Source organism: Heptranchias perlo, chromosome 28 (assembly GCF_035084215.1).
Source record: "Heptranchias perlo isolate sHepPer1 chromosome 28, sHepPer1.hap1, whole genome shotgun sequence".
NCBI lineage: Eukaryota > Metazoa > Chordata > Chondrichthyes > Hexanchiformes > Hexanchidae > Heptranchias > Heptranchias perlo.
Window position 1 is genome coordinate 9,055,619 of NC_090352.1, and position 14,337 is coordinate 9,069,955.

At 37.7% G+C, this 14,337-nt stretch overlaps 1 protein-coding gene across 7 annotated transcripts in view; it reads right to left on the minus strand.

Annotated features, from left to right (window-relative positions):
* Positions 1-1,642: 1,642 nt before the first annotated feature.
* LOC137344834 (general transcription factor II-I-like) overlaps positions 1,643-14,337 on the minus strand; it is a 168,879-nt gene continuing 156,184 nt past the window's right edge. For 5 of the 7 annotated variants that reach the window (XM_068008018.1, XM_068008019.1, XM_068008015.1 and 2 more), the window contains 6 exons: positions 6,873-6,950; positions 6,102-6,185; positions 5,798-5,981; positions 5,316-5,344; positions 4,890-5,066; positions 1,643-1,936 (listed from right to left, as the gene is read on the minus strand). In XM_068008018.1, coding sequence (XP_067864119.1) covers positions 1,875-1,936; positions 4,890-5,066; positions 5,316-5,344; positions 5,798-5,981; positions 6,102-6,185; positions 6,873-6,950 — 614 coding nt within the window. In that variant the 3' untranslated portion in view covers positions 1,643-1,874. Of the gene's footprint in view, positions 1,937-3,920; positions 4,000-4,889; positions 5,067-5,315; positions 5,345-5,797; positions 5,982-6,101; positions 6,186-6,872; positions 6,951-14,337 lie in introns of all 7 variants that reach the window. The other 2 variants (XM_068008017.1, XM_068008020.1) reach the window with 2 other exon arrangements.

Here is a 14,337-nt window from a genome sequence, read left to right on the forward strand (position 1 = left end):
GAAACCTTTCCCTGGCATAGCTGCAATGCATATTGAAGGAGTATGATTCTTTTATATCCAGCTAGAACAACAAAAAAACATTCTGCAACTCATTTAGCCAATCAGCATTTTATAATAGTTTTAACTAGTCCATCAAGATTTTGGACTGTTCTTCCGCACTTCCTAGAGCTCAGACTGAAATAATTGCTGGAACCAAAAAAATGTGAGCTTTTCAAACTCTAGGTCATTTGCAACATGGCTCATTTTAGATTGATTCAACTGTAATGACAGTGACAATAATACAGGAGTAAAATTCAATACTGATGAATGATGAAAATGTTAACATTTTGGTCATTCTCCAAATTATCTGAATGTAAGAACTGTTTACGGTGCTCTGGTAAGGTATGGGCAGGACTTTCCTGATTTTGTGAAGATGTCAACCATCAGAGGCATTTCTCCAGTGGAAATTAGAAACTAAATAGAATACAAATCCACCTCCAGCCTGCTTTCCTACACTTTCTAACTGCAAAGCAACAACAGATCTGGGTTGGATTTTCTTTAGTGTTTTATATATTTCCATTGCTCTGTATCTATTTATATGAAATATGAGGATAAGTTTCCATTATAATACAAATTAACAGGAATCATTGTAACAGCAAGCTATTATCAGGCCTGGTTAAAAATAGATTACTGACCTGTATTGTTATTTGGGATCTCAGAATGCCAAGTCATAGTATGATTGGACTGTAATGTACTCAGTTCAAATGATGTAGATTTTATTAGCCAAGGGTAAACCCATCACCATGGTCAGGATTCTAAAACAAGCTACTGATAAATCCACATAGGTAATGTATGCCCAATATAAAGTGCAGACTGTTCCCTGTAGGGACAGATCCCAAGTCCAGAGAACTTAGATGCAGGCTGGCAAGAACCAAGGTTCAGACAGCCCCATTGTCAAGACATACAGCTGGTGTCTATCCAGGTAAGACCAATACCCATAGCACTGATAGGCTTCCCACTGTTTGTCACCCAAGAGCACCTTACATATTGGGGCTTACAGGGTTATCTGGAGTAGAGAGAGAAAAATCCCAGCTCTCGTTGATGCTCCACCCTTCCAGATCTCATTAATGAGCCAGGCTGACTGGTCAATCAATAGTACTTTATAATAATGTGCAATATTTTTTGGGAGGTGGAATAAACGTCATTCTTGCTATGAGCTGGGAAACCTTATTCAAAGCCAAGCCTCATCTTCCAAACTTTCCCCAACAGTGAGTTACCTGACTATAGGGAAGGTCACCCCTCTTCATCTGAGTACAATGGTACTGGTAGAGATGGACCACATTGCTACTACTATATTTTCTTGACTCCTCCCTCCCACCATCTCCCAAAGGATTACACAGATCACAGAACCCCGGAAATAACAAAAAGGGAAGAAAATATTCAAACTATCTGTAAGTTGGTTTAAGCTCTCTCATTTTCATTGTTTTGAGGTATACCACATATAGCTTTTGGGGGCAACAATTCAATATAATCAGGTACAATAATCAAAAGTATTGCTTGTAGCATTGAAGAGTGTCACAAGAGACAGCTCATCAGTGCTACTGAACCAGGCAGTGCAGTGTACAATCATTCAACACAAATGGTGCCACCAGTACAAACCAAGTATTTTTTTCTTCACTTTAATAAAGGTATTCTGGTTGACAAGTCAGATGTACAGAACACTCCCTCAACCAACAAAGACAAAAATTTGGTGAATTTCACAGAAGCAATTTATCTTGTGCTGATAAAAAAAGAAAAAAATCTTTCCAATGGTACAAAAAGGTCTGGATAAAAGCAAACATTTTTCCTATGTTGTACAGTTATAATACACAGCTGATGCCCAAGCTTTCTGAAGCTCACACCTCCACACTGGATGATTCTGGAGACTGGGATTTCTCATGCAGACCGACATCACGTCCTGCAAATTTTTGAGGAAAAAAATAAATAAATTAGGGATGTACTCAAAACAGGTGAGGAGACTTCCACATCGGTACTACAGTTCACATCAATATCACTGCCTACATTTTTAGAAGTTTAAATAAAATAAAAAAATCCCAAAGCACAAAAATGGCTAAGATCAGTGAAGTAGAAATAGCAGCAGAGCAAAAGGGAACCAGGGAAGCAAGCTGCCACTGAGAGGGAAATAATCACTGTCGCCTACCGCCCAATCAGTCGAGAGCATAATCAATATTCTCTTTTACTCAGATATTTTCATCTCAGTGAAGGAAACAACCTTAAATTTAAATTCTCCAACCATCTAATTCAAGAATGGTAACATGAACATAAATTTTATTTTTAAGAAATAGTTACAGTACAGATACAACTGTAGTCCTGTGTGTCCCAGAATGATTGAAATAACTGCATGGCCTCACATATAATCACTAAACTACAGGAAGCAGCTTTAGAAAGGATAGGTAGTTTTCCTTCTTAAATTGAATTTGGTCTCATTTTTAAAAATCAAAATAGCGTTGGGGCTATCAATTTCAACAAGCTAACTTAGGGCCTCTAAAATCAATTTTTACCGATACCCACCAATAAATTCCTTTTTGTTTTGAAAAGGTGGTGAATCATAGAACATACAGTACAGAAACAGGCCATTCGGCCCAACAGGTCTATGCCGGTGTTTATGCTCCACACAAGTCTCCTCCCTACTTCATCTATCCCTATTAGTAAAGATGGATTCGAGACACGAAAAACCCTCAACATTTCCTATTTTTTCTTACAAAAATCAGGTCTGGAGAAGCCTCAGGAGTCACATATGTGAAATCAGCACCACATTGTATGCTGAACTGAGGTTTCTGATATGCACGCCATCTCTGGATCCAATTTTAGCCAGGAAAAGAAACAGCGGCTGTGGTTTTTTTTTAAAAAAAGGACCTGGATCATCTTTAGGTACTGTTGTAAGGACTATATTCTTTATACTACAGCAAATATCAGGCTTTCACTTTTAGTTAAGTATGGAATAAGGACAGCAGTGCAGTGACACAGTTACCATACTCATAGTCCCCTTAAGACTCAGGTCATCAGTCAAAGGCTGACTCAGGTCACACCTCAAGTCGGTGTTTACTAAAAGTAAGATCACAACTGTTCCCCTGTGCACAATCTCCATTTTTAATAACAGTGTTTAATACCCCACCATCATAGTGGAAGGTAAGTGGCTGGTGCCATGACAAGCAAATGATCTTCAATCTTACTTTTAATTTACAAACACTTTCCACAGGTTAAGTCAGAGTCTAATGGTGAGCACCATGAAAGTGATATCTGTGAACTGTGTAAATAATTGTGGGTTGTCATTTAGTTTGACTATACTTTTAAAGTCCATCACATTTTGGGTTTTGACAATGTTCAAAATAAAAACTGTTTTGTTTTTAAACTTATTTTCTCTGAATTTACCTGGGATTTTTGGGGCCCAATTTCCCCCCCTTATTAGGAAAAATAATTGAGAAAAAAAAATGAAAAAATTGGGTGGGGGGGGGGAAATCAGGATTTTAAATTGGCAAAAAAAACCTGACTTTAAAAGTCCTTGAGAACTAAAGGAGCAGATTATGAGAGTACTCCTACTGGACACTTTGCAAAGCAAGTTTATTAAAACCTACACATTATTTCTCACATGTGATCAGTTTTACATTTCACTGTAGCCTAAAATTTATTTAGTTCTGCCGTACATGTTCTAATAAAAATAAGGTTAATTTAGCATAGTGAAAATCAGAGCATGCAGAGTTCAAGTGGTATAAATTAAGTGCACTATATATAAAAAAAAAGAACAGGCCATTTTACATAGAGGTGGCAGTGACCGTGATAAATATATCACAGGGAAATCCTAGCAAAGAAATTGATGGCAGAGATGAACCACTAGGTACTTAATGAGCTGGCTGCAGAAGCCCACTGAAAGCTAAACTTACTGCACTCTTATGAGTTCCTACTACCATGTTGGGTTTGGCTCTTCTTTTATTTTAGGCAGTTCTTGTGTTTGAGGTGTATCTGGTAGAACAGAAACCAAACAAATTTAATGAATCACAGTAATAAAATCAGGTTGGTTTGATCAGAAAAGATAGCGTGATGCTGGAGCTAGTGATTTCTGCCTGAACCGACTTTCTAGCGGAGACCTGCGATCTTTAATGTTACATCCTTCAACACTGTAGATCACATCGACCTGACACAAAATCTGATCAACTGAGCCATTTATAAACATACTTGTGTCCAGGCACATATGCTTTGGTATACTGAGTAGAAAGCAACTAGAATCTGAATTAGGCCTTTTTAAAAATTACTAACAGGATGCAAATTCACTTCACAGCCTGTTTGAAACCAGGGTCGGAAGACAAAATGGGTACACTCTTCCATTCACTAAAATTAGCAAAACAAAAGTCAGTACAAGTATAAAATTGTTTTCTTGCTTTATATTCAACTTTTTTGCTAATACAGCAAAAAGAAAAATATACATAAAGTTTATACTTCACTGACAGGTGAGGAAGTTAATAAGTGCAATTTAGACAAAGTTTTGCCAATATTCTAAACCAGGCAGCAGCCAGACTATAAACAAACAGCCAGTGGAACCATCTATTCTTTGGCTTCTCACAAATAATAGCCACGTTTTGAGTTTAATCAGTTTCAAAATCAATGAAATGTAAACAGGACTTCTGGTCGAGCTGTGTCACTACAGTTTATTTAAGTTACTTCCAAGCCCACAGGCATTTGCAAAAAAGGACTTTGCATTAATGATGGTGAAGCAAGCCTCAGTATTATGACACTTTCACTAAGAGTTAAAACTTTTCAGTTAGTGATGGCTTTACAAATAAAATGAAGGGCAAGTGGAGTAGCTCCAGAAAATGATTGCTGATTCGAAGCAATGTACTGAACAGTAGATTCACCTTGTGCTGCTGGTGCAGGTGGCACCAGTGGTGCAGCCGGTAGCACTGGTGTTGGCACTACTGATGCAGGTGGTACCAGTGGGGCAGTAGGTACCACTGATGCAGGCGCTGGTGCTGCAACTGCAGGTAACGCTGTTTGTGCTGCCGGTGCTTCTGTTCCACTTTGTTCAGCTAGCTCTGCAAAGTTAAGGAAAGGAGAATGAGTCAGTTAACCACTGGCCTTTGTGGCACTAATGATTAAGCGTAATAAAAACAGAAAATGTTGGAGCAGCTCAGCAAATGAGACAGCACATGTATATATGTGTATAAGTACATATTAAGCTTTTGATTTAATGATTAAGCATAATATGTACTTATACACATACATACATGTACTGCATTATATACAAATTGAAACTCATTCCAGTGGTAGTTTTTTTTACTTACGGTTATTAATCAGGAGTCCTGGAAAAGGTCTGTAGAAGGAAAAAAATTAATGTAATTTATAAAAAATGATATACAAAAATCTTGAACCATCTCCCCACCTCATTTTTTAAAGTTATTTTCTCTTCTAAGTTGCTACCTCCAATACATTCTTGGCTCGCTGTCAAAGCTACTCAGAGAGCAACCTAGTTCCTTCTGGACAAAAGCTTTGCTTTTATTCGACATCTCCCCTATAAGCCTTAACCAAGATCACAAATTCATATCAAGACTAAAGAACAGAACTTGTGTCCTGCTGCTATATGGCACAGTGCAACGGTGCACTACCGTTCATCACCATCTAGCCGTCCCTACGCTGTAGTGTTAACCATCAGTGCTGTCTACTCTTTACAAGCTTTATACAAAGCATAATCATTTAATATTGCATTATGCTCTCCAATGTCAGAGTTCAGATTAGGCATTCCAGTGAAAAGCCTTAGACATCTTACCGTATGACTGTAAATTTGATAAAGTTTGCAGATTCCAGTATTTTTTTCATGGCACTTATTTCAAGGTAACTGGGTGCTTTAAATGGAATTCCTGGAGGCATACCATCAACTATAACACATCCAGGGTTGGTGGTTATCTTTCTGTAAGGAACTTTCACTGGGAAATTCATTCCAATTGCTTCGCCTGTAATAAAGGTTACATTTTAATGTCTGCTACCATCTCTTATGTAACAGCATCTAATCCAATTTTAACAAAAACAAATCACATAATACTAACTTTCAAACATTTATATCAAAACATTACCAAATTTCTTGCTGAACAGGTCATTTACTTGTTCTCTCAATTGTCTGGCTTTTTCCACCTTGGACAGTTTTTCACTTTCACCTTCTGAAAGAACAAACATTCTCACTCAGATATATGAAGTATAAATTCTTCAAATTACAGGGGCAGAATAATTAGTTGCCTGCCATTGGTGTGGACTTCATTCTTCATCTGAAGTACATCTACCTACTGCACGATTGCCCGTATCTATCAGGAACACTGCTTTAAAAAATTCCCTCCTTTATAGTCAGGTGCCCTTTTTTCCATTCTATATAGAATCTCAGTGAAATTTGCTTTCCATTCTGGTATCAGAACCAAGAATGAATAGGAAGTGCCATCCGATCCTCCACCCCCTCACCCCCAAGTGGAGAGATTATATCCTGTTCGCACAAATGGAAAGTTCTCAACATTTCAATTAAAAACAGAAAGAGTAGAAATTCTGATCACCAAAGTTTGCACATGATTATTTAATGCACCAGTACTACATTCTTGTGTTATTGATACGCACGCATTAACCAATTTATTTTAAACGGGCTAATGCCTGCATAAGATTGAGACATATAGGAACATAGTATGAATGCATTAAACGTTCATACTTAATCTTTGCTGATTGGAGGTTCTGTCCTAAAACCTAGCTTTAGAATAAATAGAAAGTGGGAGGAAAATCTTTAAAATAATGCGGCGAGTATAATGAAACAGCTCAAGTCCCACAGACTACTGCACAGATCCAATAAACATAAAATTGCACCCTACCTGGGATTGTAACTTGAATGATGTTAAGGTCTTCAACACCCGCTGCAGTGGGTAACCCAGCAGCTCGATTTCCTAAACCTGCATTATGAGAAATTTTAAGAGACTGTCTCACCACCAGAGCCCCCATTTAAACAGAAAGATCAAATGAAATAGATACAAAGAAATTATATATAAAAAGAGTAATTCCCTTGTGGTATTTGAAAGTAAAATAAATCTTGTGTGGTTTAATCATGCAGAGCACAAGCAGGAGCCAAAATGTCCATCACCATCAACCATGGCACCTCACCCACTCCCAAAAGATAAAATGTAAAAGAAAACATACAGTCTAGAATGTGTTCCAAGTAATAACATATCCCAGGATTTAAATGTCAATTAACTATTCAAGTTTTTAATCTTGCAGCATGTCAACTCCTCAATAATAACTTGTAACGCACTCTAGACTGCATTGTCTTGTATTTAATCAAGCAATATGTTCTCTGAAAGAAATGATTATTAAGATACTATTCATTAATCCAGGGTGCATGGAGTCATTTCAACCATATGTTAGTGTTATCCCCTTTATAGCACTAGGCTTTAACTTCTCCCAGCTATTTCACCAGTCTCACCGTCACCATTTAAATAATACCCTCCCACCTTGAAAAAAGTAAAATGTTAATAGCTGCTATTTGTGATAGTTTTACTTTTAAAAAGGGGTACTGATGGTGGCATTCTTTAAAAGGAACTGCATACATGAACTTGGCATTGCTGATGGTACATCAATAACAGAAATTCTTACATTTCCCAATTTCTTTTTTGTTTTACAAATTGAAGATTTTAAGCAGAGTAACACTATTACCATAACAGAATCCTTACTACTGCAGCAACTTCTCTCCCACTTGACCTGATTTAACAGACACAATTAGCTAACTCTTGCATCCATCAATCTAGATGGCCCAGAAACAGGTAGAGTGCCTAATATAAAGAACACACGTTGTTTAACTTTGGCCAAATATGCCTTTAAATCAATTCTAGCATATTGACAAGTTGTTACTGTTATTCTGTTTAGGTATCCACACTTGGCAGTTACTCCCCTTTTATTTTTGTGTTTTACCTGTTGTTTTACTCTGTGAATAACAAGAATTTCACTCCATGATGCTATTGTGGGATGAAGGTATATTTATATTTACAGGAATGGCTGTGTTCTGGAAAGACAGCGTGTGTGCAATTTAAAAAGTTTAAAAGATCAAAAGGAAGATGCATATTCTACATAGGCTTCTTGAGCAGTAAACTTAGCTACATGCCCTTAATAGGTGGAAATTATATACCAAAACACAGCTGGAAATGTTGATGGCAAAAAGAAATGGACAGTTTCTTTCACCATTAATGTTGGGAGTACTAATGCCAATTACAACAAACAATTTAAAAATCCCAAACATCTCAAAGAGACCACCAAACTGGTCAGCGAATTCAGAGGTTCTATTACTTAAGTGGAAATGAGTTTATAGAAATGTGGTCATGCTTTAAGAATGTGTGTCAAGGGCAAAAATCAAGCCAATCACCTCCCCCTCAAAATTCATCCATTTGGTACCCCAATAGCATCCAGCTGTATTTTGAATGTACTTCTACTATCTACCCCACAAATCATTCCAAACATTCATCATGCTAAGAAGTTGTTCCTACTACTTTTCATTAATTTAAATTTATATCCTCTTATTCTACTGGTCTGTTACCTTGAGGTAATAGTGGGTTCACCATTGCTATTTAATTGTTTGTTCACAATCATGAGGTTCCCCTTAACCACTCGATTGAATTTGATACGGTTCCACATAAGAGACTGTTAGCTAAAATTAAAGCTCATGGAATTGAAGGCAAATTATTGACCTGGTTAGGAGATTGGTTAGGCGGTAGAAGACAAAGAGTAGGGATAATGGGTAAGTACGCAAATTGGAAGGAAGTGACTCGTGGTGTCCCACAAGGATCTGTGCTGGGGCCTCAACTATTTACTATATTTATTAATGACTTAGATAACACAATAGAGAGCCATATATCCAAGTTTGCCAATGACACAAAGACTGGTGGCATAAAATTACAAAGAGACATTGATAAATTAAGTGAGTGGGCAAAACTGTGGCAGATGGATTTCAATGCAGCTAAGTGTGAGGTCATCCATTCTGGACCAAAAAGGATAGATCAAGTATTTTTTTTTAAATGGTGAAAAGCTAGGAACAATGGAGGGCCAAAGAGATTTAGGGATCCATGTACATAGATCACTAAAATATAGTAGTCAGGAACAAAAAATAATCAAAAAGGCTAATAGAACGTTATCTTATAACTAGAGGCTAGAATATAAAGAGGAAGTTTTGCTACAGCTATATGAAAAAGTCCTGGTAGAACCACATCTGGAGTACTGTGTAGAGTTCTGGTCACCTGAGACAGGATATATTGGTCTTGGAAGGAGTGCAGCGCAGATTCACCAGAATGTTACCAGGGCTCCAAGGGTTAGATTATGAGGAGAGATTACATAAACCAGGGTTGTATTCCCTGAAATTTAGATGGTAATGGGGTGATTTGTTTCAGGTTTTTTGATTTTTGAAAGGAATTGATAGGGTGGATAGGGAAACTTTTTCCACTAATGGGGGGAGTCTAGGACAAGGGGATATAACCTTAATCAGAGCCAGGCCATTCAGGAGAGAAGTTAGGAAACATTTCTTTACACAAAGGATGGTAGAAATGGGGAACTCTCCCACGAAAAACAGTAGATGCTAGCTCACTTAATAATTTTAAATCTGAGAAATAGATTTTTGCTAGCCAAGGGTATTAAAGGATACGGAGCCAAGGCAGGTGGACGGGAGTTAGGATACAGATCAGCCATGATCTCATTGAATGGCAGAACAGGCTTGAAGGGCCGAAAGGCCTACTCCTGTTCTTATGATTGTAGACTTGCTCTAGCCTTCCTCATAACTAATTTCCTTTATACCCTTTATAGTCAGGCTCTTTGCTCAGATTTTTCTTTGTATGGTGTAATGATCAGAATGGAATATGGCAGTCTAAGTGCGGTCTGACCAATGCAGTGTACCAGCATAACCTCTACTACTCTCAACTATATCTTCCAGCATTCTATTTTCCTTCCTAATTGATTCACCAAATTGTCCAGGCATTGAAAGTGCTGAATTTAACGTCAGTTTAGGATCACTTTTTAAGCCTGAATTCAATCCAATTTATTGTATACTTATGATGCCCATGTTTTTCAACCAACAAGCAATATTTTACATTCATCAGTCTTAGGTTTAAGATACCTGCCAAAATTGTAAAAGTCTGCCAAGGCTATGATCGGCACTGTTATCTTCTCAGAACTATATTTTTCCAATCCATCTGGCCCTTTTCACAAACTACAACTAAAATCAGAACACTGGCCTGTACTCCTCTGCACAAAATCCCCTTGCCCATCACTCTCATCCTTGCCAAGCTCTACTGGTTCCCCATACCCAAACAAGTTGACTTACATTTTAATGCTCGCTTTCAAAACCCTCCAGCCTCACTGATCTCTATATCTTGCTCTGTTCCCTTATTTGTTGTTCTTTAAGTCATTATGTACCTATCCTCTAACTCTCTTTCCAAATCCCTCTGCCTTACTTTTCCCTCCGTAACCCTTCTTACTACCTTTCCCTCTTTATCCCCTTGTTCAGTTGCACATTTTTCCTGCTTTCTGAATTGCTTGATGCCGTTCTGTACATAGATCATGAGTAGGCTATTCAGCTCCTCAAACCTGTAACACCATTCAATTATGTCATGGCTTATATCTGTACCCTAACTCCATTTACCCGCCTTTGATCGATATCCCTTGATATCCTTAGTCAATAAAAATGTCGATCTGAGTCTTGGAAATTTTAATTGACTGAGTCTAAGAAGTAGGATTAAAAATAGGAAGTTTAGGTATAACTGAAATACCATGACAGAACAGTATTACAGGAAGTAAGTGTTACACTTAAGGAAACAAACACTATACACTTCTTTTAATATTAATATAGATCATTCCGTTTTTCTTTCTCAATCTCTATAAAAATATTACTGTGGAGTCCTCCTACTGAGCAGTCCCAGGATTGATCCCCGTTATGTGTTAAGTTAGCTGATCTCAGCTAGAGTAGCAGTGGATGTACTACAACTGGTCTCATGACCATGCAGTGATAGCTGATGAAAAACAGTGTGTGCATGTACATATAGACATCGACTAAGAACAAGATCATGCTCGGCTGCGATGACCCCCATAGTTGAAAAGGTGCTTCCCGATTTCACTCCTGAATGGCCCAGCTCCAATTTTAAGCTTGTACCCGCTTGTTCTGGATTCCCTCAATAGAGGAAATAGCTTCACTATATCCACTCTATCAAATCCCTTTATGATTTTATAGACCTCAATGACATCACCCTTCAACATTGTAAACTCAAGGGAATTCCTTTGCTCCTCCAGTTTCCAATCTCTCGCCATTATGAGGAACACTACAGGAATGTACGGTGTTGCCATTTGTCATGCCCAATTGCACAGATATGAACCCTTCAGTAAAACTTTTGCTGTATACTTTATTTGTACCGTCAGCAAGTTTGGGAAGATTACATTACATTTTCATATCCAGGTTATTAACATAGATTACAAGCAACATGATCCAAGCAGTGATCCCTTTGGAACTCCACTCAACAACCAACCAACCCCACCCTAATCTTACATTACATCGCTCACAAATACTCTCCATTTCTAATCCAGTCCCATATTCTATACTGGATTCCTGTAGCTATAAGCTTAAATAAGAATCTTTAAAGGTTAAAGGGACTTCAAAGGTTTGCTGAAAAAGATCTCTCAGGGAGCTCTGCTATCCACTTCATCTGTAATATTCTCAAAAAGTTCAACCATTTTTGCCCGGCAGATATTCTCCATCTAAATTCATACTGGATGTTTCTTATTAAATTATTGTAAGGAGTCGCACATCATCAGGTTATAGTCCAACAGCTTTATTTGAAATCACAAGCTTTCGGAGCTTTGCTCCTTCGTCAGTTGAGTGAAGGGTTACATAAAGGCACAGCATATATAGTCAGAGAACAATGCCTGGTGATTACAGATAATCTTTCTAACTGCCCTTTATCACACCTCGGCAGAGAGATAATCACAGCAATCAAAGGAGTGAATGGTGTTCAGACAGGTTGGTCAGGGAAACATTACAGTTAGAAAGATTATCTGTAAATACTGACGCGAAGTAACTATTCAATATTTCTGCCATTTTTCTGTCATTACCTGTGACTTTACCTTGTACATCCCTAAGTGGCCCTATCCCTAACCTGATTTTTGTTATTTGTGCCTGTAGAATATTTTACTATTTCTTTTTATATTCCTTGATAACTTAATCTCATAGTTCCTCTTTGCTTTCCTAATTGTTTTTTTGACTTCATTCCTAATGTCTTCGTATTCCCTTTTGTCATCCTCTCCTTTATTGTCTATGTATTTAGAGTACGCTTTTTTCTTTAGTTTCAATTTTACCCTTCTCTCTTTATTCATCCATGGTGTTTCATTATTGGCTAGTTTGTTCTTGCTTTTTGTTTTAAAAAAAAGAGGACTATACTTCTCTATTGATCACCAGTTTAAATATTTCCCACTGCTGTTCTATCTCCTTGTCTGTCAAAATTTTTCTTCCAGTTTACCTTCCCTAGTTCCATTCTCATCCCCTCAAAATTAGCTTTTTTTCTATTATTTTGATCTTTATCTTACTTACGTCTTTCGCGATCATTATTTTAAACCTTATTATGTTATGATCGCTATTACCTAGATGTTCCCCTACGCTTATTTCACTTAACTGCTCTGGCTCCTTTCCCATTACTAGATCCAGCAGTGATTCCTCTCTTGTTGGGCTTCTCACATAGTGGGTAAGAATGGAATCACATACACACTGTAAAATCTCCATTCCCCTTTCCCTACCTCCTTTTGCCAGTTTATTTGGGGGCAGTTGAAATCCCCCATGATTATTATCCATTTTTTTTTAAAAAACTCATTTCATAAATTTGCCTACACATTTCCTCTTCCACTTCCCTTCCACTATTAAGTGGTCTATAGAATACACCTATTAACGTGATCGATTCCTTATCCTTTTTCTCAATTCATATGGATTCTGTTTCTATCTTAATATTACTTATGTCCCTTATTTCTACTGTCATTATGTTGTCTCCAATTAGTACAGCCAATCCCCTTCTTCCTCCCATATCTTTTCTAAATATATTATACCCTGCAATATTTAACTAGCAATACTGCTCATTATGTAGCCATGTTTTAGTTATCCTGACTAAATCTGGCTCCTCGTTACGAATTATTGCATCCAGATCCCCCGTTTTGTTTTGGATGCTGTGCACATTGCTGTACAAGCAATTTAATTTGTTTTTAATAATTGTTCTCCTCACTTTATTTTTAACAGTCATTTCGTACTTATGTTCTATAACTATATTTGTTCCCTGACCGTTTATGTTACCCTTACTCCTTATCTTGGTCCGACCTTTACTCTCATCTCCTATTTCTTTTATCTTCAGACTTGTTATTTTCACCAGATCTCTCCTCCCTGTCTTACTAGTAACTGGATCTTTCCCTTTCCAAATTCCTCTCCAGTTGCTCAGCGATATCTTTTACCACTGCACCAGGTAGGCAACACACCCTCCTGACTCTTGGTCATGACTGCAGAGGAGGCTATCTATCCCCCTAATTATCGAATCTCCTATGACTATAACCTTTCTATTCTGCTCCTCCCCACCTTGGAATGCCTCCTGCTCCATGGTGAGCATTCTGGCTATTCACCCCACAGCCGACATCCTTATCCTCACAGTTAGCAAGTACGTTGTACCTTTTGGATAGGACCAGTGTCTGCAGGGCCTTCTTCTCTACCTCCCCTTGCTTCCCTTTACCCTGCTGACTAACAGTCACAATCTCCCCTTCCTGTGCCTGTGCTTTTCTCCGAGGTGTGACTGTACTCTGGAGAAAATGATCCAAAAATTCCTCCCCCTCCCTTATGTGTCAGAGTGCCTCTAACTCCCACTGCAGCTCAAGGACTCTGAGCTGGAGTGTCTCAAGGCAGAGACATTTCCTGCAGATGTGGCAATCCAGGATAGTCTCGCTGTCTACAAACTCCCTCATATCACAGTCTCGACACACAGCCTGCACTGCCATTTCTATTTTTTATTTATTTGTAATTTAATTCAAGATATAATACAATTACTTGTGATTTAGACTATATTTAGTTAGGTTTAGCGTGATTTCAGATTAATTGCTAACTAATTAGTCCTGTTTATTCATTATTAACTTCTTTATTTTAGTATCCCCTTAGTCCTATCTTTTATTTATATCAAATTTTTATTTAATGCAATTCAGATCCTTTTAACGTTGGTATCCCTTATTTAGTTAATTTTAATTTTATCCCCTTAGATCTCCTTCCCACTCTGTTTAGCAAGTCCCTCCATTTAG